Raw genomic sequence first — 25906 nt, 5'->3', positions numbered from 1 at the left:
CGCACACAGCAGCATAATTAGTATACTTCATTCAATTGTCACAAAATGCATGTTAAAAAAAAAGGAATATAAAAAAAACATAAAACAAAACACGTAGGCTACAAATGTCTTTTTATTATTACTTTAAATAAAGTCTAAATAAAAGGAAGGAGGGGCTAAACACATGCTCATGTGACTGTTGTCCATTATCAAAAATATGGTGATCCAATTTACAGCAGGAATCTATCCAGGTAAGAAGAGGTGATGGTGGTGGTGGTGGTAGAGAAAGGCAAAAAGGAGTGACGGAGGTAGAGAGACAGAGCGAAAGAAAGAAAGAAAGAGAGACTTTAACTTTACATCAGACAACTGGTGTCCATGAAACCAGGTGAAATGAGCTGGGGACAGTGATTCCATCAACACGTCGGCCACATAAAAACAAATCATCAGTTTTCTTCTCATATAAAAATGTAACGGAACCTGAATTCATTTCTACATTTCAAAAAGAAAAAAATGGAGAAAAAGAAAGGAAAAAAAACATTTACATTTTCTTTTTTAGTACAGAGATTTAAAAAGGAACACACGCACACGGTGGGTATAGGGGGGGGGGGGGGGTAACAGTTATGCGTCATTTAAATTCCTTAATGTTCAACTCCCTTTGGTAAAAACGGTAGTAAATCTTGCGTCGTCTTTTGTCGTTTTCCATATACATACATTGTCGTTCTAAACTTCAGTTGAGTTCATGACTAAAGTTCCACAAGTCTAGAACTATCACAACACGTAACTGTCATAAAGTCTGACCCTATGTACACATTATGTACAGTGTGTGTGCGCGCGCGTTTGTGCATGAGTGAAGGACAATCCAGAAAGCGATTGCGTGCGACTGTGTACAATATCTCCGAATGGGATTTGTATGTACAAGCTGGTGTATTGACAGTCACAAAACATTATTTGCCAGTAACCTTTTAAAAACAGGTTAGACACCAGGGCAGCGTGTGTGTGTTTATAGATCTATATATAATATATACACACAACAAAATACAAATCATACTATAGAATGCCATGACATTATTCATAAGAACTGTACAATTTTACAGTCCGAGTGGAAACAGCCGTCTTGAGAAGGGAGAGGCAGCGTCAGAAAACAAATATATATATACAGTATATATATATATATTTAGACATACAATGCAACAGTGCTTTGTTTCCCTGGTATCCTCCATACCCACAACACTGTTTGGCACTCAGGCGTGTTTCTGTTTCTGTCATCATAATGCTGCCACTTTAGATTGTTCCAGAAAGGATTCTGGTTAATTATCGTGATGCAAGTTGTTTGTGTCTAGTCTCAACACAAGCACCGTCTTGAAAAAACACACAAAACGAAAAACCTCTGACCAGCCTCGTTTGATCTCCCCACCAGCACTTTGGAAAACAACGAAAACTATGAAATAAGGTACAACTTCCTTTCAGGTTAAGTGCACTTCGTCAAAATTGATTCTATGATCGCTTATGTAGTATAACACAATGCAGTATAACCATATATACTGTGATAAAACACTATACTGTAGGAAATTAATCCTGGGTCTTTGCTTGAATAGCAATTTTGTTCTGAATTATCGGTGTTAAGACTTGTTTTAATCTGGCTGAGTAAAAACATCCATGACGTGTGTCTCTAGCCCGTTACTGCTGGCTTCCTATACTAAAGGGAAGATAACTGCATTCATCTGGTGTCCCAGCCACGACAGTTTTCTGCCCCACGAAGGGAGGGCTTTTGTTTTAGACTGTGACGGAGGGGCGCCGTTTCAAGCAAACTTGAGCCATGAGACACCACCAAGCGAGCTAAAGCGAGCAAGTTCAGTTGCCTTGTCGAACGTTGCAAAGTTTGTGCAATGGGTCCTGATAGGATAGAAAACCAGCAGTACTAGTGGTCCTGGTATGATAGAAAACTAGCAGTACTAGAGGCCCTGGTAAGTTCAAAAACCAGGAGTACCAGCGTCCTGATAGGGTAGAAAACCAGCAGTACTAGGGTTGAGTGTGAGGAACCCTGTTCTGGAACATTCATGGCTTTGCAATTGGAACGTAAAGATAAAAACACATAAAAGAATTCCTATAAACAGCTTCTAAACAGGACAGCTGGGCCACAGTTTCCTATAAAGACATTTCATAGTGTAGCGTAAGGTTCCGTCTATATGTGCTGTTGTGTGTGCTGGGGAGGAGCTTTAGTGACTGGTATTGTGACGGTTCCTAGGGTTTTGGCACCGAATGGCCCAGTTGAAAGAGAACAAGACACAACCAAATGCTGGTATAAAAAACCAAGACATCCTGCCGCCCTGGAGTAGAACACAAACAAACAAAATGAATAAACATACACGGTAGCTAGCTTAATGTTTGTGCTTCCGTGTTGGTCATGATAACAAAAAAACATCTGGAGAACCTTCCCACCCCACATGGGACAATTCCCAACTGTGTGTTTTCCTCCAGAGGTCCTCCAGAGATCCCCCCTCAAAAGACGACTATTTCACCCTCATGTGTCTACATTTCTCCTCGCTGGGGGTTTCCTGGTCACCAGAATGTGGTGCTTTGTAGATTCTGGGTTCAATCACCCGCCTCCAGCCCCCAAATTCTTTAAAAAAGGTTCAGTCGCCCCCATGCGGTGTTTGTGTTGTGGTGGGCTGTGTACTACGGAGATTTGCTGGCCGGGGGGGCGTACTTGACACGGAACTTGTTGATGCTCACAAAATTAAGGATCTCCGGGTGGAGCGTGGTGACGCAGGGCACCAGGCCCTCCCGGCCCTCTCCCATCAGCCACTTGGACGTGGTGGCGGCCATGCTGTGGGTCACGTGATCCTTTGCCCATTCGTCCACCCAGTTCTGGAAGCGACGGTGCAGGCGCGTGCTTACTCTCTCATGGGACTGGAAAGAAGAGAGAGAGAGAGATTGGGAGAGAGACGAAAACAAACATCAGGAATCGCATTGCAGCTTTAACTTTTTGGTTGTGCTTGTTTTTAATTGTAATTATTTGTATTTGGGAGATGAAGCTGAGGCTAAGGAAGATATCCAGTTGTCCAGAACCGCCGAACAAACCAAGGTGCCCAGGGATCTAACTATGACCAATTAGTATGAAGATGGCTGCCATGAACGAGCCAAAACGCTAGCCAAAAACCTCTAGTTTCTAGAGGTTCAGGTTGGACCTGAGGCCGATTTTGAAAAGGCCTTCTAAAACCTAAGGAAGCTTTATGAAAGACAAAAAACCTGAGGTTTTTCTGAGAAACTTCACAGACTTGAGGTAAAGTAACGCTGCCTCGGCCACGTTACTTTTCCCTTAAGGTCATCTAAATGGGTTGAAAAAAGTCCCACCAGTGTGAAGTGAGGGGCGCTATATATATATACATACACATCTTTTATGACGTAATTATCAGACAAAACAAACATTAAACTCTGTCCATGTCAATGGCGTTTTCAATGTTTGTTTATATAGTCAAAGTCAAAGTCAAAGTCGTACGATTTGTCACACACGTTACCGCATTTGACCCATCTCTTGGAGCGGTGAGCTGCAGCCGTGCCGCGCTCGGGAATCATTTGATTAGTAGATTTGACCCCCCAATCCAACCCTTGATGCGGAGTGCCAAGCAGGGAGGCATTGGGTCCCATTTTTACAGTCTATGGTATGACCCGGCCGGGGATCAAACCCCGACCTCTCAGTTTCAGGGTGGACACTCTAACCACAAGGCCACTGTCTGGTTATATGTATATGTGGCAGCGGTGGCCGAACGGATAGCCGAGCGGTCTTGATACCGGAAGGTCGCCAGTTCGAATCAGCTGTCCGACACGTTAAAATTACCACCGCTGAAGTGCCCTTGAACAAGGCATTGAACCACTACGATGAAATGTGTTCTATGAGCAGGGCCTGGCTGGAAACAAGTTCTTGAGCTTAGCCCAGATACCCTGGGTAAATATAGTAATCATTTCATTTCATTTCATTTCATTTCATATATATGTATGTATATATGTATATAGGAGCCCCCAGAGGCAAATTCAAAGGAAACAAACAGCAGGGCACGCCCTTTTTCCTTTTTTTTGCCGTTGGGTTCCCAGATTGGAAAAAGGGATCAGGATCAGGATGTTTATTTCCAAATGATCCAGAATGTTTAGTAAAAGGTGTGTGCGCTGGGTGTACCTGCTGTGCTCTGAGCAGGGCGGTGCGTCGGTACATGTAGTCCTCAGACTTGAAGACATACACCATCTTGTATGAGTTGAGCTTAAACATGCATTCCATCTTCTCCTTGTCCAGGCCTTTCTTCCCTCCATCTCCGCTCTCCTTGTCCAGCTGCTCTCTGCCTTTCTGGTGTTTCCTGATCCGACGCAGGTTCCTGGAGACAAACACGACTCAGGCGGCTGTACTTCCAGGATTTGTTCACGAGACATTTAGAAGTAGGGCTGCTAACTAGTAACCAGTGTACTCTCTGCTGCCCCCATCTGGCGGAGTCAGGTTAGCTAACTAGGGCTGACCATCAAAACTTTAGATCAATTGTTTGCGTTCTACTTCGACCCACAACGTTCACCCACAATAGGAATTCTAGGGTTCATGTGGTTAATAGAATAATGTGCTATTTTTACGATAGCTATGAGCCATTTTGTTTATCTGTATAATACCTTCTATAAGAACTAATATCATTACTAAATTCACCGATCGCTGTGTGTGTGTCTGTACTATTCCGGGTCATTAATGCATGTTGGGACGGCTTCCGGGTCACACGGACACAGATTAATACTGGGACACACTTTTCCGCGTAACAGACCCACATGGGGAAATTCCGCGTAACCCACCCACACGAGGAAAACAACTCGGAGGCATGTTAACCACACTGAACATCATTTGCTGTTCATATATTCAGAATGGGTAAGGACTAGTTGTAAATATGCACTCAAGCCTATCATGGCTCACTATTGAGCAGAGGATTTCCTCACGCTTGGCTACATTTTTTCTTTTGCGTTATTAATTTAAAGATGCCCTTGTTTCTGTTTGACCAAATAGATTAATATTGTCAAGATATACGTACATACTCACAATACAAGACTTGCTGTTAATAGTCATATTGCTGTACCTAGTTCAAAGACAAACTCAATGAAAAAAAACAGTAATTTATAGAGCTATAGATTACTGGAATAATTTAGCACTTGACATCCGTCTAACAAAATAAATAAATCAGCCTTTAAGAAAAAGGTAAAGAGTTATTTACTTGAATATAGACGACCATAGTTGAGAGAACTATTTTAGGCTAAATTAATTTACTTAAGTTATTCTGTTCCAGTGTTTGTTTTAATCTGTTTTATAATATTGTGATTTGAAGTATGTTATTTAAATTAATGCAATTGAATTGTGTTTTATATTGATGTAATTGTGAATCAATGCAATTCATGTAGTTTGTAGTGTATTTTGTAATATGTTTTGTGTGGACCCCAGGAGGACTAGCTGACTGCCATGGCATCAGCTAATGGGGATCCTTTTCAAATAAATAAACCTCTGTGTTGTCGATGAAGTCCATTGTACTTTTACATTTTTGTGGCAATAATATTTTGCTGTTAAATACACAGCCGATTTCTTGGTTCTACAAAAGGTAGAAAGAAATGGGAATTCTGCACCATTCAAGCTGAACGTTTATGAAATGTAAGTATTGCTCTTATGTGTAGGTCTAAATTAATATAAGAAAAGTTTAGCAGAGATATTAGTAAAGCATGGCAGTATAATATTGGCCAATTATATTATTCTACCCAACAAACATAGATGACAAAGAAAAACTTAGACGAAAAGTGGTTTGATATGCAGAACACTGGAACACCGCTTTCTCCACTACTACGATAAGAACGTAATATTACCTGGGTAGAAAGACAGGTTTCTGGGCCAGGTGGTCCCTGACCTCTTGAGACGTAGAGTCAGAGTTTAGGTAGCGGTCCACATAATCAGACCAACGCTGCAAAAAATAAACACACAAAACAATCTCTCATAAGACAACAATCATTCCATAATAATCTACCAGCTTTACCACAAACCTCACATACAGCAGATGATACAGAAAAATAGCAAACGTGAGTTCCTATATAAAATGTCCCAAACTATAAGGTTTGTATTTGGTATATATGTTTTGTAAATATGAACTGGGGCATGTACTGGAGCATGTACTGGAGCATGTACTGGAGCATGTACTGGAATCTGTTCTGTTGTCACTGGGTGTTCAAAACAGACTTGGCAGGGTTTGTGTAGCCTGGATGCAGCCCAAAGACCCCGCCCACTCTCTGAGTGGACTGAGTCTCTTGGTCTGGTGTTGCACTGTGAACCTATAATTTCTTCGGTATAAAAATGTATTATCCAATGAGAATCGTGGGGGGGGGGGGGGGGGGGGGGGGGGGGGGGTCTAACGAACAACCAATCAGTGCCGAGTCCCGTTTTCAGCGTCATCACACAGCGCAAGAACACAGAGGAAGGAGGGAAAAACAACACCAATGGCTATTGGTTGAGGGAAATTCTAATCCCCTCCCCCTTGAAATCGCTCAGACAGGAGACAATGTCAGACTGAAGCTTCAAGAAAGCTACAGTCTGATAATCAGGCTAGGGTTTGTGTGTGTGCAGCAGTAATGCATGGGTCAGTTCTGAAATCAGTCCGCACACGTCAATTATCCACCTTCCAACCGTCCTGACCCATTCATTCTATCCGATTTGGAAATCTGCACCTCATAAAACCATCATTCCTGATTTCCTGTATCGTGTCACCATCTCTCTCTTTTACATATTATAATCGTTGTCTTGCTAAGTACCAAGAACGACTAAATTACCAATACTCGCCCTTACCCGTTGTGAGATATTGCCCCCCCTTGTGGTCGCAGGGGTTGCTGCGCCCTGGGTGCGTTTTCTAATTTTTAATTCACTAATAAATTCATTATTAATTCATAATTTGTTAAATTGGAAAAAGGGCTTCGTTAAGACCTCCATATTATTATGGTCAATGCCTGTGTGAAAAGTGGGAGCGATTGGTGCAGGTGTTGAGGAGATACGGCGGTGTTTCTGACAGACAGACACACATTCAGACAGACAGACAGACAGACATTGACTGAATTATAGTATGATGATGATAAATATTTACCGATACAGTGCATCCTACCTTCGGCGTTTGGGGAAATATTTAGCAGTGGCTCACTTCAGTATAGGGACTGTAATGTTTTTAAGGCATAAACCGGTGAGGCAGGGCAATATTTATTTGTCCTAATAAAATTTCGGACAAAAGGAAATGTCTAAGCCCCATGAGGGAGATGAACCGATATCTTTGGCCTCTTTAATGCTCCAGAGTCCAGAAGGACTGCATAACAAGACATTTGTTACAGTCTAACTGGTAACCTATTGTAGCAAATTCTGTGACCCTAGATGGGTTGTAGTTTGTCTGTTTTTGTAGACTTGCAATAATGTAAAGTAAGTTAACATAATAGTCATTTATTTTTGACCCGACCCGTCAGCACTGTCTTGATTTGTTTTTGTGCCGCGAACCAACCGAGTCAATGCTAAACATGAGACCTGCAGATCAGAGGCGTATCTACAATAAGGCGAGGGCAGGCGTCCGCCTGTCCAAGTCCATTTCTGGCCTGGCCAAAATCCATACAATGAGAAAAAAAGACAAAAACAAGACCTGAGAACTATTAATGGACGGCTGATTAGCCGTTGCGGTAGAGCGCGACCCTCAATCGCCCATTGGAATGTAAATGCAAGCCTTTCAGCCTTTGTATCCTACTCGTCTGGCAGGTATATCTCTTTGAAAACCTTTAGTGCTACAATTGTGCGCGGGGAGACGACAATTAACACATCTTGCCTGTCCAAAATATAATTCTTGCCTGCCCAAAATGTAATTCCTGGAAACGCCACTGCTGCAGATTACAAGTCAACACACACCAGACCAGTGTATGTTGGATGGATGACGGTGCTCTGAATGTAGCGGTTGATTACAGTCACAGAACTGGGATTGGACAGAACTCTCTCCCTGTTGGTTTGACCTCTCACCTCAGACTCCATCGGCTCCACTGAGTTCTCCTCCTCTGTGTCCAACAGCTCCACGGTCAACTGGACCTGACCTCTGTTCTTCAGAAACATCAACTAGAGGAGCCAAGGAGAGAAAGAGCCAGAGAAATATTTGGAACAGCAGGTTTGATGTCTTGATATTAAATGTCTCCTCTGAAAGTTTATAAAGAATGATCTGCTGATCAGTATTGCCAGATAGTTATCGTACCGGAGGCTTAACCCATTCTGGATGTTTGGTGTTTAAAGCATTGTGTTATGCTTTAGCTATTGAAAAATAGCAGATCTACAAGCTCGTAGCACAGCACTCGGTGCCGCGCTATGAGCTTGTAGATCTGCTATTGTTGAGAAATCGTGAAAATGTGGCGCTAATCTTTGAACATATATTCTTACATTCTTACATCTGGCAACACTGAATGTATTGGTACATTTGACTTGTCCTACCTTGAAGCAGTTTTCGTCAGACATAACCTGCTCTGCCCTCCGCTGATAGAGGCTCTCTGCTGGGCTCCTGGATGGCTGTGTGGACAGAGGCCCGCACGTGGCCCCACTGCTGCTCTCTGATAGGTAGAGGTCTGTCACCTGGACGCAGACCTCATCACTCACCATGTGTTGCAGCTGGAGAGAGCGGGAGAGAGGAAGAGTGCGAACGAGGGAGGGAAAGGATGTGAGAAGCATTACATGGGAAACGTATACAGCATTTTCTGAATGAATGAAGCTGCACAAACCACAATGGAGGGTCCAGTGGTGAAGCCGCACTCTAGCATGGCTGCTTGTGTGTATGTCCTAGTGTGGTGACGGTCTACGCCTCATTTGGCCAAATCATGTAAATAGTGATATTTATACTTCGCCAATTGCCCCAAAACTTGACAAGAAGAACGCAAGTCGTGACCTCATGTACGTAGTGGCATGAGTTGTGATTGATCTACTTTCGACAGGACAGACATACATAAAGACAAATCCTGTTCCAGATGGCTTGGCCAATAGCCACACCATAAAAAAATAGAAAGAAATAAACAAACAAACTTTCAAGGCTGGATGCTCACCTGCCTGACGATGCTCTGGATCAGTTTGTCCATGGTGAAGGCGATGTAGGCGTGGATGGTGAACATTTCCCTGAGAGAGTCTTCGTACTGCGGCGTCTCCATGTTCCCATCCAACAGGTTACGAACCATCTCCAGGAACGCCGAGTAGTAGTCCTCCACCTCAATGTCCACTAGAGGGAGAAGACCAACATCAGGGCAGAGCAAACACAGAGCAGGCCAGAGAATGGCCTGTTATAGTGCCACCAGGAGGCCGACTTTTGTAAAACACATTTTTTGATATTACTCCTCCAGATTCTGTCCAACAATCCCGCAAATCGTTACACAGTATCTCTAATAGTCATGTGTTCAAGAGCGTTCAATATATATATATATATATATATATATATATATATATATATATATATATATATATGTTCAATGCCAAAAACACAATTCGATATTTAATCATAATTATTTGTGAGACAATTAATCGTTCATTTAAATTAGTAATCGTGACAGCCCTAATACCAACACGGCGTTAAGGCCAGCCGCGAGCTCCTTCCATAAACTGTCCCGAAGGGTCTACCATTTCGTACAATGGAGCGGTTCCTCATTGATGGTAATGTTAATCTATTCATCATTCATTCATTTTCCTCATCAATATTCTTGCCACAGACATACAAAATGAGTAGACAAACAAAGAGCTCTGAAAGGGTACAAATGGATTCCATAGTGTCGTAGTAAATCAGTCTCATACATATTCTGAAGAAAACCTGGAGACTGACATTCAGTGTGTAAAAACAAAATCTAGAATTTGCCACGGACGAGGACACGTTTTGCCACAGACAGAGGGAGGACCATGTTGTAAACTCACTGGGTTCTTTGAGTCTCAGTTGGACGGCCGGATTGTCGTTCTTCTCCCGCTTCAACCCCAGCACCTCCTTCTCCCAGGTGCGCTCCCGTGCGTCCTCCTCCATCTGTCGCTCCGCCTGCGAGTACAGCCGTAGGAGGCGCGCGCACAGCGTCTGGTGGAGGCGCAGGAAGATGTACCAGTTGTTGTTGACGTAGAACAGGTTGTAGGCGTCCTCGCAGCCACGGAGCTTCTGCGCCGCAGAGTTGCCGAACAGCAGCTTGGACGCCTTGGACGGGCTGCGGCCTCCGCCTATAATTGGAAAAAATATTAATATCCAGTCAGGGTGAAGGTTGAGAATTTATTAGGCGGATTCAGGAACAGAAACAGCATCCGCAGCATCAGAGCCAGGGCCGTGTTTATGTGCTTGAAAAAGAATTGCTTCGCACACCGCCGCCATAAAATGTGCGCTTTCCGTGCGCAGGAGGAACACCCATTCGGATGTTAACACGGCCCTGATCAAAACTCTGGCCTCCCAGCCAGACCTCACAGGGCAGAAGACTTTCCTCCCCCCAATTCTCAGACAGTTCTTATACTCTACTCCAACAGAAATGCTAGTCTAAATGCTCATATACGTAAGGATATGTACTAAAGATAAGGGAGATGCACAAATAGTTTACAGAAGTACAGATTATAAGTATGCTGACACAAGAGTCCATGGGGGCAATCAGATGTTGAATTTAACAGCTGCCGTCAAGTTAGAATTATAATTGCATCGGTGAGGAATGTGGCTGACTAGCATTCCATCCATTACACACCTCCACTCGCCACACCGTTATGGGGCTTCTTGGACAATGGCGCGCCGCCACTGCCACCTTCGAGGTTCGTCTCTTCCTCGTCTTCGTCTGCGTCGTCGTCGTCATCTGCTCCGTCGTCCTCCACGTCGGACAGCTCTCCCCGCTGGGCGAACAGCATGTCTGGGATGAAGTGATGCATGATCTGTTTGATCTTGTACTTGTCGTCTTTCTGGATGCCCGTCTGTCGCTTGACGTGGTGGATGATCAGCGACGCCGCGTCCTCCAGGATCTGAGGGTCGTCGTAGGTTTGCGTCAGGTGGGGCCCGCCAGGCGGGGGCGCCAATGGGCCTGTGAGGTTCTCCTCTGATGCCTGCTCCTGTCGCTGATGGGGAAGAGGGGGAAAAAGTACATTCAATTGACCATATTCGGCACATTGATTTATGTTGCATTTTAATCTTTTTATTAGGGGAGGAGCTTGGCTCAATTAATTAGGAATATATTAGTGATAGAAATATTGTCACAATTTCTTTGTACCCAATACCACAAGGACATTATCAGGAAGCACAGGATGATTCTTTCAAATCAATCCAAAACAGTATAGCAATATTTTCACAAGGTTTCTGGTCAATAAATAAATAGAAATGAAATAAAAATAAATAAATGCTGATAATACGCTGCTGTGGTGAACACACAAACACTCACTTCATCATAGATGCTCTCGATCTCATTGAGCAGCGTCTTGGAACGAAGCACTTTGGTGTCATTCTGTTTGAAGTTGATGCCTTGGTGGTCCAGAGACTTGAGGTAATACTTCTCATTCTGGTCTCTCCAGATCTTATTGAAGCCGCGCTGTGCTTCTCGCCACTCCTCCTCCTTTGTCTTCAACCTGACAGGAAGGAGAAGGAAGAGTTTTAAACTCCAGACTCTTACACAATCACACATCACAGATGTGGCAGATGAACATGCACAGTCTTGTGAACCCTTGTGAACTTCAGAAACGGTTAAACACCGTCATTAACTTTTACCTTTTCAGCACGATGGGTACAGACAAATATGGATTCTTCTTCAGTCCATCTATGATGTCAGGGGCCTTGTCTCCGTATATCCTCTGGATGGCTTTGCGGTGGATGACCTCAGACGTACCCCCCATGTTGTTGTCCAGCCTGAACTTGGCCTGTTCTTCTGCAGACATACGAGACAACTTTCTCTGGACTGTCTCCAAGACACGGATCGTGGCCAGGTTTGTCTCCAGAACCACATCCAACTGCATGGGAGTTAAATACACAATTTGTTATTGTTATAATGTAGACAGGGATATAGAGTGTGGCCTGGGGAAGTGTGGCCTGGCCTGCACTACGAAGCAGGTTCAACAGGGCCAGGATATTGCTTCCGATTTGTGGCTTCACTGACACGAACATCCTCAACCGCGCTAATTAGGTATGAGTTCACATAAAAGGGACAGTGTTTGCAATGTGGTCAAATCTAGTGGCCGCAGAGCAACATACAAACTATAATTTTTGACAAATATGAACAATTCAAATACATATTCCAGACTAAAAGAAACGTGGTTGCAGCAGCCAAATACACAAAGGACAATAGGCAAAACAGGACAACTGCTCTCTGTGTTGTGTATGTGTTTTGTGAGAAAGTATTGGACCACATAATGAGCTGCAGTGAAGACCCCCATAAAACTCAAATTACATCTTGAACTCTGATTTTAGTCTTTCATTCTTTCAGCAGCTGCAACCCTGGCAGTGTAGAATGGAGCAACTAAGAAATTCATGTAAAAAACATCATTCAAAGCGCTAAGTAGGCTTACTTTCTCATCTCAAACGGTAAGTAGTAAGTACAACAGGTACAAGGCTTCAGTCAGTCTCTCTTGTAGGATGATATTGGGTAGAAAAGCACATTGAAATGGCTTTGATGTTGCATGACATGCAGCCAACAGTTCAGAAGCTGGGAGATAACACACTCCCTCTGATGAGAATCTATGTCTCTAATCTAAGTCTCAATAAGACATTTGCCAGGGAAAGTCAAAGGGTTTTACCATGATCCAAGCACCGAGCTCCACAGGAATCTAGTCAGTAGGTGGTTGCATTTATACAAGTAGGTTAAATGTGCAACATAAGGTTATGTTCACACTGTCAGCCCAAATCAGGATTTTGTCCTATCCAGATTGTATTCAGATTGTCTGTCTGTGAAGTCTGAACAGCATAAAATTGCATGGAAAGTTATTTGTACAAATCAAATTTCAACCCTTAGCCTTGTTCAGACAACAAGTCACTGCATACAACCAAACTGACTCCAATCTGGATAGGAAATCTAATTTGGGCTGCCAGTCAGAAGTTACCATGCCAATGTACCCTGGGATGAAGTGAAATTATGTCGTAACTCTGAAAACCTAGAGTTAAACCTGAAGTTACTTGACTAACCCCAAATCCTGCTTCATGGTACAGCGATTGTTGTCTGTCTGTATGTCTGTCTCTATTAGTCTCGCTCTCAGCTTTCCTAGAAATTAGAGCCCAGTCTCCTTTATAAAAGCAGCAGTGGTGTGACTGTCTCACCTCGAAGCGCTCATCCTCACACCTGTAGATGTGCTCCTCATACTGGGTCTTCTTGGAGCTGACGAAGGTAGAGTCCTCAGACCAGGAAGGAAAGGAGACCCAGGTGTCGTTAAGAACCTGGAATACAAAAGGAACATGAAGACAATTGAAAATGTCTGACAACTTGTTTGTATTTTCTTTTCAATGATTATTTGTGTATCCTTGCCAGGCCGGAATGGCCGAAGGCGAGGGATTATGTTTTCACTCCTGTGAGACTGTGAGTCTGTGAGCAGCTAATCTCAGGCACTGCTGGACCAATAAGCATGAAACTTTGTACACTCCCAGTATAGTAGGCCAAGGAAGAACCGCCTCCGTCTCAAATTCCTCAAACCAGCCTCTTGGTGGCACTATAACAGGCCATTTCATGTTTTGGCATTTCAACTCTTGAACTGTATGGCGCACTATCGTAATGAAGTGATTGCTGGTCTCACCTCCTTGCACAGAGGTGTTCTGCCGGTACATTTGGGCTGCTGGTAACTCTTGGGCAGAGCTCTGTAGCTGGAGCCTAGCCTCTTGCAGGACGCATAGTCGATCTCCATGGCGATGCCCTCGGTTGCCCGCTCCTTGGGGTACGCCTCGATGTGGGACGACAACATCTCTCGATAACCCAGGAAGTTCTTAAACCAGTTAAACAGCTCGGGGAATTTTCTAGGAGTGGGATGAAGGGATACACAGTATGAGTGATACACTGATATTATCACCTTCTGATGTGCCTGCCAAGCCGTGATCATTTTGTTGACGAAGACAAAAATACAAAAAGACTAAGGTTTTGGTATTTACTGGACTAGGACTAGACTAAGACTAAACCATTTCAGATTACTAAATTTAATACGACTTATTAAAAAGACTAAGACTAAATCAGTATTTGCTGTCAAAATGTACACTGCTGCCAAGTGAACACCAAAAATATATCAAGCTGGAACATAAGGTTTCTATGCAAGTTTTACATTTCTTTTTTTTAACTTTTTCATATAAAAAGGTCCATTATTAATTTTCCCATTTGATGAGATTTAGCCTCTCAGAGTCAGATCCCAAATTTCAATAATATATTGTTGTCGCATAAGATTTTGTCCACAGTTCCATGCTGTATTCATGTGGTACAATTCTTCTACATTCTCTAATTGTGTAAACTTATTGCAAGTTCAATAATGCATATCTCCGCTGTCGGGAAGAACTCTAAAATGTTTTTCAGGAAAAGAAAAAATTATATATTTAAAACAATGCAATACTGCCTCATCAAAGTTGGTATCGTGAATTTATATATTGTTCATTACTTGCATGAGAGAGGGAGGTTGTGGAGTTAGCTCCTTTAGCAGACAGTTGAGGGTCCAATTAAGCGGTTTTGTCCGAAGCGCTTTTTAATACTTTTCATTGGCTCAAATATATCTTAACCAACACACAGACATAAAGGGTGTTCAATAGCATTGATTTATGAAAAAATATATTTCAGTCAGGACAACTCAAGAATGGATGGAATATATATTTATTGAATATATATAATGAGCAATATATTTATTATGGTTTGGCGATGAATTGGATCTGCTTTTTAGGTACTCAGATCAAGCGCATCAGTCCCAACCATAGGGACTCCGAATCCCCCGTAACTAAACAGCAGATCCAAAACGACAGGTGGTAGCTGGGGTGGAGGAGGGTGAGCAGCAAAACTTTAGCATAAGGCGGCGCAACAGTATCAGCAGCAGCAAGCAAGCAAGCAGGCAGGAGGAGTGCAAACCCTTCCAGTTTAACCCCTTTTGGTGTTAGCATTATGTTATGCTTTAGCTATTGAAAAATAGCAGATCTACAAGCTCATAGCGCCGAGTGGCGCGCTACGAGCTTGTAGGTCTGCTATAATCGAAGAACGACTGACATAGAAACATAGCTTTTTCAGAAAACTGTCAAGACATTTTTAGAATCTGATCTCAGGTCAGAATGGGTTAAATAGCCGGTATGAAGATGGAGTGAGTGTGTGATTGGCTGAGTGAACCATGTGAGTGAGAACGTAATGCTGAGGCGGCCCAATTAACGCCGGCAGCAACTGCATTTTTCGCCGAGATTAACAGTAATGTGTAAGAGTATTACTACTCAGTACTCACCCCAGGAAGGGCAGCATCAGCTGCACCAGTTCAGCTCTGGAGATTACTTCCTGGTTGAAGATCATCAAACACCGCAGGAAGTTGTCATAGGCCTCAGTGCTCCGTAATGCTTTACGCACCTGCAACACAAACTAATATGCTCAACAACAGAGTCATATTTCAAATAGTATTGCTTAATTTAGAAAACAGCACAGGAGGCGACTCGATCTAGCCCAGGGATGTTGAGATGTTGAGAGTCCTTCCAAGGTTTTATAGTGTGCAAAAATAATAACTTACTTCGTATTGGGGCAATAATACATTTATATTATTATTACTTGTGCAAGCAGAGCGTCCAGAGTCCAGTGCTTTGATGTGCATGTCGCCGTTTGATGTGTATGCGCCGTGCCAGCGTATGACGTAATGACTACTTGTGCTTGATATGGCAGTGGTGTCAGATTACATACATGTATACATAGGGGCATTACCTTTAATCCTCCCGACACTAAAACATATCGTCATTACGTCACCATCGAAAACCAATTACACCCTGGCATTGGGTCTTTTAATCCACAACTTTATTACGTCATCATTGAGAGCTAGTTGTACCAGTTATACCCTGACGTCATATGCTGCTACGATACATACGCATCAAACGGGGCATACGCAAAGTAACCACAGTATACCGCTAATCAATTTACAAATTACATATACATAGAGGCATTTCCTTTAATCCACCCGACACTGATCGACATGTATACGTCACCATCGAAAGCCGTCACTGTTTTAATACGTCAACCGTATTAATTACAACATTACGTAATTGATTGTTGTTAATTACGTAACAAAATAATGAATTTGACAGTACTTGTGCGCTCTGCTTGCGCACTAGTAGGCCATTTATGGCCTACTTGTGTGCAACAAGCAAGTAGGCACTAGACAGAGTGCAGTTCTAGTTATTGTTTTATATTTAGTCAACATAGTTATAATGTGGTGCTCACTGGTTAACATTTAACACATTCACTCACTGTATTCAGTAGAGGTACAGTGACTGTGCCTCTACTGCCCCTGTAGGAGATGGTGAAATAATGAAGAGGAGTGAACCGGCCTCAGAATAAAGCTTTGTGTTGAATTTAGATGAAATATTATTAACAATACAATACAAATTTAAATGATTTATTTTTTAAACTCAAACTCACCTTCTCAAAGAAGAGGGTTTCTGTTCCGAGTCCATGTTTGCTGCTTTCTGCCACAGAGGAATCTTTCATGTTCAGTAACTTAGGCTTCTTCTGCAGCAAGGAACCATGGGAAAAGGAAGGGAAGACAACGTTTTATATATTCTTTTAACGTATATACCGAGCAATCTTCGTTCCTACTGGTCATGAAGTGCGGGTCATGACCAAAAGAATAAGATTGCGGATACAAGCAACTGAATGAGGCCGGCATCTCCCTTAGAGATAGGGTGAGAAGTCATCAGTGAGAGACTTAGTAGAGTACGAATGCCTCCCAAGGCACTCCCATAGGGAGGTCCTCGCTGCATGTCCCACTGGGAAGAGACCCTGGGGCAGACCAAGGACCAGATGGATTATATCTCCACACTGGCCTTGGAACACCTCGGGATCCCCCAGAAGGAAGTTGCTAGTTACTGGAAAGGGAAGTCTGGAAATCTCTTTTGGAACGGTTACCCCTGCAACCCGATTCGAGATAAGTGGTTGAATATGGATTTAAAAAAATGTGTATGTGTATATATGGTTATTGTACCTTCACAGGCGGTGTGGGCCCAGCGGGTGGGTGGCGTCTGATTGGACAGCCATTTTGACTGGGTCGCTGTTTGCCGAGCTGCAGCTTCTTGGCCGTTCCCCCGTGGTCGTTACGAACCGACTCCACCTTCTCTGCCGTGGCCTTACTCAGGAGCTGCATGGAACACAAGACACTAGTATAAGAAGGCTATCTGGACAGACGGTGGACCAGTGGTCAACATCACTCTGGTACTGCTGGTTTTCTATCCTACCAGATGGTTTCAAAGACATGCGTGTTGGTTAGGGTCATATTCCAGAAATTACATTTAAGCATTTATCTAGCTTGGAGTGACTATTATTTCATACAGAAGGATGGTCTTCCTGCAAGGACTGTCGCATCTCCAACGGTGCCCATGGTGGACTATCCATGGCCTAAACCTGACTGCATACCAAAGAAAGGTAAAGTAAACCGACTGATACTGAGATGGCCTAAAATGTCTGCTGTTGTCCATCTTCCACTATGTTGGTGTTGCTCACATCAGGGTTATTTTGACCGTGTTTAAATAAAGGTTACCTTTAGACTAGAGGAAGAAGAGGCGAGGCTCACCACAGAGCTGTTGGCATCGGGCAGGAACTGTCCGAACTCGGACAGAAGGTCTTCCTGGTTCTTAAAAAGACGTGCCACCTGGGCGTACACCTCCTGCTCCGTCAGAGCTGGGGTGTAGTTCCCCCCCGCCTCCTTGGCATTCCGTTGCTCCTTCTGTGAAGAGGGCGGAGGACGTGGTTACATTCATTTCATCAGGGTGATAAAACATCAACGGAGTAGTTCACCCAAGTGACTTATTTTCTATCAATTACACACCCCATTAAGTGTTGGATTCATGGAGATATTTTTGGTATTGTCACATTCCTAAGCCAATAAATTGATGACTGGAGACCTCCGGTAAGAGACTCAAAAGAGTCTCCTTTGAGAGACCACTGGTGATTAAAAATCTATAAATTCAATGCTTCATGGGGTTTGTAATTGATAGAAAATAAGTAGTTTCTTGGGTGAACTACTCCTGTAAGTAAATAAGAAAATGTAATGGTATAACCGAATCTTTGCTCTTGTAAACCCACCTACTGTCTGTTTAAAGGTACACTACCTTTAGAGAGAACACATTATATTGATATGATAACTGCCTCAGCCCATACCTGGTATGTATGCAGAATTTCCAGGAAGGCTTTGTAGATGTCTGGCTGTCCCTGGAAGCGGTTCTTTATCTTGTTGACGTAGTTGATGGCATGGTTGAACTCCACTGGCTGGTTGTTCTGGAGGGGCGGTCCTGTCGACACCGGGGTGGAGCTCAGCGGGGGGTGGAGCTGGAGGGGTGGAGAGCGCGGAGAGGTGTACGATGGGATGGATGGATTACTCTGGCTGATGGGGGTCAGGGCCGGAGACTGGAGGGGCTGAGGAGAGAGTGGGGTACATTGAAAGAGAGCAACGAGGAGGGGAAACAAAGGGAGATTTGTTTTCCCAGGGACAAGTTTGACTGAGAATTGATCTGAGCAACATTCACCTTCAAATTCACACAAATACACACTGGGAATCTGGGTTAATTTTGTGGACTAAAACTATGACGAAAAATGTTCGTTAACTACCATTTTTTCACTGATGAAAACGAAATACAAACGAAGCTATGATGACTAAGACTAAGTATACTGACACAGTTCGTCAACAAATAAAGACATGTCTGACAAGTACTAAGGTAGACGAGATCCAGTAGAACTAATGCTTGGAAACTAAATGGAATTTTATCCAAAACACTATGACTAAAACTAAATCAAAATGAGCACTGCTGGGAATGGATTCTTATTATCAGAGTCTTCTACTGCTGGTCACTGGACAGGGTCATGAATTAAATTAACTATTTTTGGCTGTGTGACAACAGTCAGTGCTCCAGGGATTCAAATTGGCAACCTTCTGGTCAGACATCGACTTCTCCAACCCCAGCTCCTCAAATAAAACTGATTATTTTTTAAATCAGTTTTACAGATTAATATTACATTTTTCATTTTCTGCCGTATCCTCCATTTTCTTCCTGCCCATTTCTTAGCCTAAAGTGTCTTCAAGTCGAGGAGAGAGTATCTCACATGAAAATAAATGTGTATGGTTCACAGGATTGTGCACAGTGAGGTACCCAAGTATTTTGTGAATGTCAGCAGAGGGAGCTCTACACACTTTGTACCATGAACATTTACCAGTTGTAATGGCAAGACAGCGGTCATGTGGAATGGGCTTCCTAAAAGTCTTAAATCCATGGTCTCAAAGGACAATTTTTAATCTGCACACAAAAGATGGCTGAATGATAACAGGACTTTTTCATAACTATGCCCTTTTTGAAGCATCATCTAGATGTATCACTTTGATATATTACTGTCGTGTATTGAACCATCTTTGAAAGGACCTTAATGGAAATAAGTTTCTTCCTTTTGACCATTGTATGCAAATGTTTTTTTTCATATGCGAATATGTCAATAAAGAAGTCAATCAATCAATACCTCATCTTGCGTTTCTTTGTCTGAGATGGAACACAATGACATCCAACCCAATACAACACCAACTAACACTTTCCTCCTCACCTTGCTTATCTTGGCAGGCGTTGGCTGGGTGAGAACAGTCGGTGGTGCACTGGTGGTGGTGGCTGTGGTGGTGATGGCCGCAGCAGCAGTGGGGGCTGCAGAGGCTGGTGGCTGGGTTTGTTGCTGGGAGGGCAAGGGCAGAATGGACACGGAGATGCCGTGTGGTGTGATGTGGTGAATCTGGCCCGGTGTGGTCACATTCACTAGGTCAGCGTGTTGAACCTCAATCTTGTAGCCCGGAGGCAGAAAGGTGTTGAAGCCCATGATGAGGTCAGGGTGGCCTTTGAAGAGTTGAGACACTCTGCTGATCACACCTGGGGTGTCGATGCTGGAAGGAGAGGACGATAGAAACGATTGAACAATGAACATCCATCTGAGAGTATCTCGAACACACAAATCAGCCTCATATCCACATTAGATATTTGTTACATATCGATTGTTTGTTGATTGATTGTTTATTTCAGGAAACTATAACTGCCATTGATGACTGAATGTTCAGGCATCAATGCCCTCCATTGTGGAACCTTGGTTACCGGTACAATGGTTCTGCTTACAACTTCCAAGAAAGCTTCAAAGAACCTTCTAACTGGTGAAAAACAGGAAAGAGATGTGTAGTTGAGATGTAATGACTTAAGTACAGTTTAAAGTGTTGTTTTACGTAAAACAAAAAAACACACGGCACAACAATGCAACACATTGTGAGCTTGTAGAACGGATATTTCCAGTGACCATTGTATAATATTACTGGCCAGAACGATCTGGCTGAGTTTTGTATTCTGTTGGAATACAAAACTCAAAACAACTGACAACAGAGTGGTAATTCATAATAGGGATCTATCTACATGTAGACACAACACCACCCATGGTTTCTATTGCGAGACATGACCATTATCTAAGGCCCAGGTATTCATTTAACTTATAGCTAGACATCTATCCAGCCCAGTAATAATTATTATTTTCAACAGGCCATGAGGCTCCTGTCTGTGCGGCCGGCATGTATAGCTAATCTTAGACACCGGCCGACCAATCAGCGTGAAACTTTGCGTGCACACCACCAGTAGGCCCAGGAAGACACTTTAGAAAAGCCCCTTCCTTCCATTTCCCCCCAAAACCGGGAGGTGAAATCTTCCATTATTACCTCGCACTAATAAGTCTGATATCTTTAGAAGCGTTAATGTTCTAAACGAGATGCACGATAAAGTCAGAAATTAGGACAGAACATCGCCGTTCTGATCAATCAACAACACAGAGACAACATTGATTTCACTTAAACCCATAGGGTTTCCCACGAAATTAGGGATAAAGTGGTCTTGTGTGCCATGTGACAAGTGTCAGGGAGGTATGTCATGGAAACACTATTTCCTGTCCTACTGGCTGCAACCCATGACTGACACAGTACTGTGTAAGGCCACCCGGCCTGGCAAAGACTTGTGCACAGATGAGTGCCCAATGCCCATTCATCGTTTTAAATAATCCCCCCTCCCCCAACAATAGTAAAAGTAATTATCATTATTTTATTTAAGATCTTTCTGCTTTATGGGACATTCCAGTGGAGAGGGTAGAGAAAAGAAGAGATTGGCCAGAAGGGCTGCAGTGCACGCGTCATGCTGGAGTGTGAAATCATGATTGCACTCTTAGATATGAGTAAAAAAGACATCTGATATGCTTGCTGTCTAGACAGGGCTTTAAGCAGACATGTTAAATAATGTGTTCAAATTGACAATTTAAAGGATTACATACTTTGAATTTTCAACAGCAGACAATAGCTCTTTACTCACTGCTCTGCTACTGAGATGAACAGTTTGCAAGGAGTTTCAAATAAACAGTGCATGTAAGAATTACGTGGCGGGGGCAAAGGGAAAAGAAGCTACCAAATGAGTACACAATTACTTGCTAAAGGATTGGAATTTATCAATGGGTTGCAAATGTAGTCCTATGCCGGCCATGTTGAGGACCAACACAGGTGTTTCAATTTGTCTGAACAGTCTGATTTGCATACAACTATGGGATGTACGTGGGATTATTATATTATTATTTGTTTGCTGTTGGTTTGCAACACCTGTTTGGTCCTCAACATGGCAAGTGTAGGACTACATTTGCAACCCATCTAAGAGATTACTCGTCTTACCTCTGAGACTTAAACTCTTTCATGATGTCCAGGAAGTCATTGTAGACCTGTGGATGATTCCCAAACTGTAGCTTCACCTGGTCCAGGTAAGACAGAGCATCTTCAACCTTCACACAGAGGAGGTCCAAAGAAAGGTTTCATTTAAATGCATTTTCTCATCTTATTACTTACTAAAGCTCTTTGTAACTTTATTTAGAGAGGGGCTGTACAATTACATATTATCCTACTATATCCACATTTTTCTCCCTCAATGGATTTAGCCAGCCTTGAGGTGGACTAGTAATTCTAGACAGAGCTAATGTGACACCAAGTCATAAACCCTGTCTCATTAGCGTTTGTCTAATAAGGAATATGCCCGAGGTTGTTTTGGAAAGAAAGTTTGTCAGAAACAGTATTCATTAACGTTAAAGTACATCATATATATTCCACTCATGAATAAGATTTGTGTTTATTAGTGTTTATAGAAGTTGTCAAAAAACACAATCATCTGACCTTCAGTCTCTGGAACTGTGGTGTTCCTTGAGAGGGAGCAGGGGGCACGGCAATGTGGCCATGTCCAGACATCACTGACGGGCCGTGGGCTTGGACCACTGGGCCGTGGTGATGTGACCCTCCATGGACGGCAGGGCTAGAACTGTGACCATGACCTCCACTGTTCTGGGACACCAAGGGAACCTGGGAAGATGTTGGTAGGAGAAGGCGGGAGACCTTTTCAAGGTAGGAAAGCAAAGCACCGTGTTCATTGAGAGTGATCTATACACTGTGAAAGACTTATGTGAGAAACAAGACAAATGGGTCAAATCTGCACAACATTCACAAACCATGAACAGTACACACTCGCTGATACAACTTGCTGTATGCAACTAAGATAAATAAGCTAAACTTCCAAGTCCCTTGACTCCACTTGCCTTAGTTTTCAACTCATTGACCACTTGGTTGAGGGTGGTTAATATTTACTAGCAGTGTGTTTGAAGGGTTCCCAATTTGATACACAAACGTTCCAATGGAATTTACGTGGTCCTACAAAAAAAATGTAAGTGGGATGTAATTATTTGTTTGCCGTTGGATGTCGGCTGTCATTAGTAGTTAATATTGTTGACAATCCCACACAAGGAACGCCACATCCATGGTGATGCTTTCACATCCCAGTATATTGGGATCTCTGCACTGGTGCTGCGATGCAAGAAGTACAACAGCATTGTATCGTAGTCATAGTGGCATTGGTAATATGTACCTGGTATCCCTGTGGGACGGAGTATTGGACACCCGCTGTGGGCTGCATGTTGTCTGACACGGCCTCGTGCACGACAAGGGGTAGGGCTGGGGCCAGGATACGATGCTGGAACACCTCTACGCTGCCGGGGAGACGCCGCTGCTGGGACGCAAATACCGTTTCCTGTTCCTCCAGTCGCCGCTTCATTATGACCGCATAATCAACGGGACCTGTGACACCTGAGAGAGCATTGTAGGATGTCAATGAACATCCACATCCATCCAATTTGGTATGATTCCATTATAAATAGAGACGGAATGAGATCCACAATATTACACATAGTTGCAGTAAAACAAAGTACACTGTACACAGGCTGTTAATAATAACAACATTCTATCATACAGATTGATAGCTATACTAAATATAGCCTATTATTTTGAAGAAATAAAGGAGTCAGTTGCTCACTGGTCAAACACTGTATAATTAAATAAGCTTCACAGCCACACTGAGGCAACAAACAGGTGCCATTCACACTTTTCCCTGCCTGTAAAGAAGCATGCACCTGGTATGTTTTCTGGCTTTAATTTCCAGGACCATTTGCATGGATAAGCGTGCCTGTAAGGCTGTAATTACAGGCCTGTACAGTATTACAGTGTAATACACTACACATCCATGGAATGAATGGAGTGTATGGGGGTGCTGCCAAACATTGTTCTCATATCATATCATAAGACATAACAGCCACCAAATGACAGACTTACTAGCCAAAACACCCAATAATGTAACTTTCTTGTCATTTTGATTGTAAAACACACACACGTTAACGGTATTGCCAAACAAGTGAACACCAAACAGCCATCAGTGACTAAATTGAACATTTCAAGGAGCAAAAAACGCAAAATACACATTTGTTAATGGATTTGTAAAAGTCTCGTATACTTGGTAACGTTGTTGTACTGGTTACTTGTTGACTTTTTTTATTTGTTTACCTTTTCTGATCTGCAGTGAACTAAATCAACGTGCAGTTTTAAATCAAAATCAAAGTGGAAAGCATATATCTGCAGGGCAGAGCGACACTTCCACGCTATCATGGTTTGCTGCTAGCAAGCTAACTTTAGCCGAACAAGAGCCTTTCCCCATGTAGTGTACGATAACTGTTACACTGAGAATGGTGACCCATCACACATTTATCATTTCGTGTTTATTATGATGGCACTTGTGAAAGACACACGAACTGGATTGTACATTTTGACATCGCTGACTTTTTTTTAAATGCATGTTTGCATAAATAAAACAAATTCTACTAGTTCATCAAAGAAACAATACAAAAACCCCACTCTAGCAGTCAGTCGAGTCGATCGACCCTCCCGAGTACCGCGGGCTCACAGAATTGGATAGGTCGCGGATTTTTATGTAACGCATCGATCGCTGGGGACAGTGGGGAGTGTGTGGCCTGAAAATCGCACCCCGTTCCCGATCTCTAGTTAAATAAAAAATAAAAGCAAATACTAGAATCCATTTCTGCAGACGAGCAACTAAAACCTATTTTTACTAGTTGACTGAGAAACCCTACTCGGTCAAAGACGCTTGCCGTCGTCAAACTTGCCGTGACCCAAAACAACTTTTTGTTTTTGTGGGAGAGGAAGGAGTGTGTGCACGAGAACATACATGATCACAACTTCAACTGAAAACAATTGTTCATAATATGGTGACGGTCGAAGAAGTTAATACATTTCGTGCTACGGTGTGTGCACTGTGCACGCTCTTGCAGCCGAAGGAAGAAAGGTGTCGCTTTGACCCATTTCCAGTGGTGTAAAAGTAATCACGTACTTTTTTTCCCCTCTTTTTACTTTACTTGAGTATTTCCAGTTTTTACTTGTAACAGAGTATTTTTCTACATTGCAGTATTGATACTTCTACTTTAAGAAATGAGAGTTATCTTTTCCCCACCACTGCTGATGATTGATTTGTCAGATTATACGCGTCGTTTGTGTGCGTGTAGAAAATGCCATTTGTTTTCTCGTTGCACGCAGAGCCATAGTGGTTGCACGGACGGACGAAGAGTGAATCAACCCCGTTAGCCATCTAAAGCTAATGTAAACAACACGAGTCAACACGACATGCAGCAGCTACGCTAGCCGTTAGCGGACGGACGGACTTATTATGTTTTCAACGATGATCATGTGAATATTATATTTCACTCGCCGTGGATTGCAAACGCGATCCTAGGCTATGACTGAAATAACGAAGCATTGCCTCTGGTCGCTTATTGTGGTTCATGATCAAAAAACCGTTTGCAAACAACTGGCGAGGTATTTAAAACTGAATGAATACAACTGGACTCAACTCACCCCCTCCTCTCTACTCTCTTCTTTAGCGGCCAGCTGAAGTTGTCGCTGTTGATTCTTTTGATAAGCACTCGTGTAGTTTAAGAGATCAAACTTAATCGGAGAAGCCTAAAAATAGACCATATGTGTCCACGCTAACTTGTCTATGGCCCTTTTGTTTGTTTACAACAAAATATATAGAATCCAAGCTTTAGAGAATCTCGCCGAGAGGAAAACAATCTCCGTTCGTTTAGCAGGGGATGTTGGGAGGTGTGGTCACTCCGCTTTGTCCCGCCCTCTGTCGAATCCTATTGGTCGCCGCCCACGAATGGGAAGGGTTTTCAGGGGTTGATTGGAAGTTAACACATGTCATTCAGGGGCATGTTGCCCTGTGCAGCCACACCGCTACGCCCATTTGACTTGAAGCGCGACAAGCAACCCCAGGGATCATTCACCGCTTGACAGACAGGCACAAGACACGTTTATTAAATAATACGG

The 25906-nt window shown here is 43.0% G+C and overlaps 1 protein-coding gene across 5 annotated transcripts; it reads right to left on the bottom strand.

Moving 5' to 3' along the window:
* Positions 1–99: 99 nt before the first annotated feature.
* sin3aa (SIN3 transcription regulator family member Aa) lies at positions 100–25639 on the bottom strand. 5 transcript variants are annotated; one of them, XM_079500806.1, is made up of 22 exons: positions 25433–25639; positions 23103–23320; positions 22361–22576; positions 21869–21975; positions 19741–20068; positions 18313–18567; positions 17693–17878; positions 17141–17293; positions 16579–16668; positions 15404–15522; positions 13742–13958; positions 13272–13388; positions 11733–11971; positions 11410–11593; positions 10729–11089; positions 9935–10222; positions 9082–9251; positions 8480–8653; positions 8021–8113; positions 5854–5948; positions 4154–4346; positions 100–2889 (listed from the first exon to the last, which is right to left on the bottom strand). In XM_079500806.1, the coding sequence occupies exons 2-22, from the start codon at positions 23286–23288 to the stop codon at positions 2656–2658; spliced, it is 4005 nt and encodes a 1334-aa protein (XP_079356932.1). In that variant the 5' UTR covers positions 23289–23320; positions 25433–25639; the 3' UTR covers positions 100–2655. The 5 variants fall into 5 exon arrangements, with proteins under 5 accessions (XP_079356932.1, XP_079356934.1, XP_079356935.1 ...); XM_079500808.1 differs by having other exon boundaries at positions 17726–17878; XM_079500809.1 differs by having other exon boundaries at positions 22361–22543.
* Between the last annotated feature and the right edge of the window lie 267 nt (positions 25640–25906).

The sequence above is a fragment of the Electrona antarctica genome (genome assembly GCF_951216825.1).
Source record: "Electrona antarctica genome assembly, chromosome: 5".
NCBI classification, from domain to species: Eukaryota; Metazoa; Chordata; class Actinopteri; order Myctophiformes; family Myctophidae; genus Electrona; species Electrona antarctica.
The sequence above is the reverse complement of the archived record's forward strand: the minus strand, read 5'-3'. Positions and strand labels throughout refer to the sequence as shown.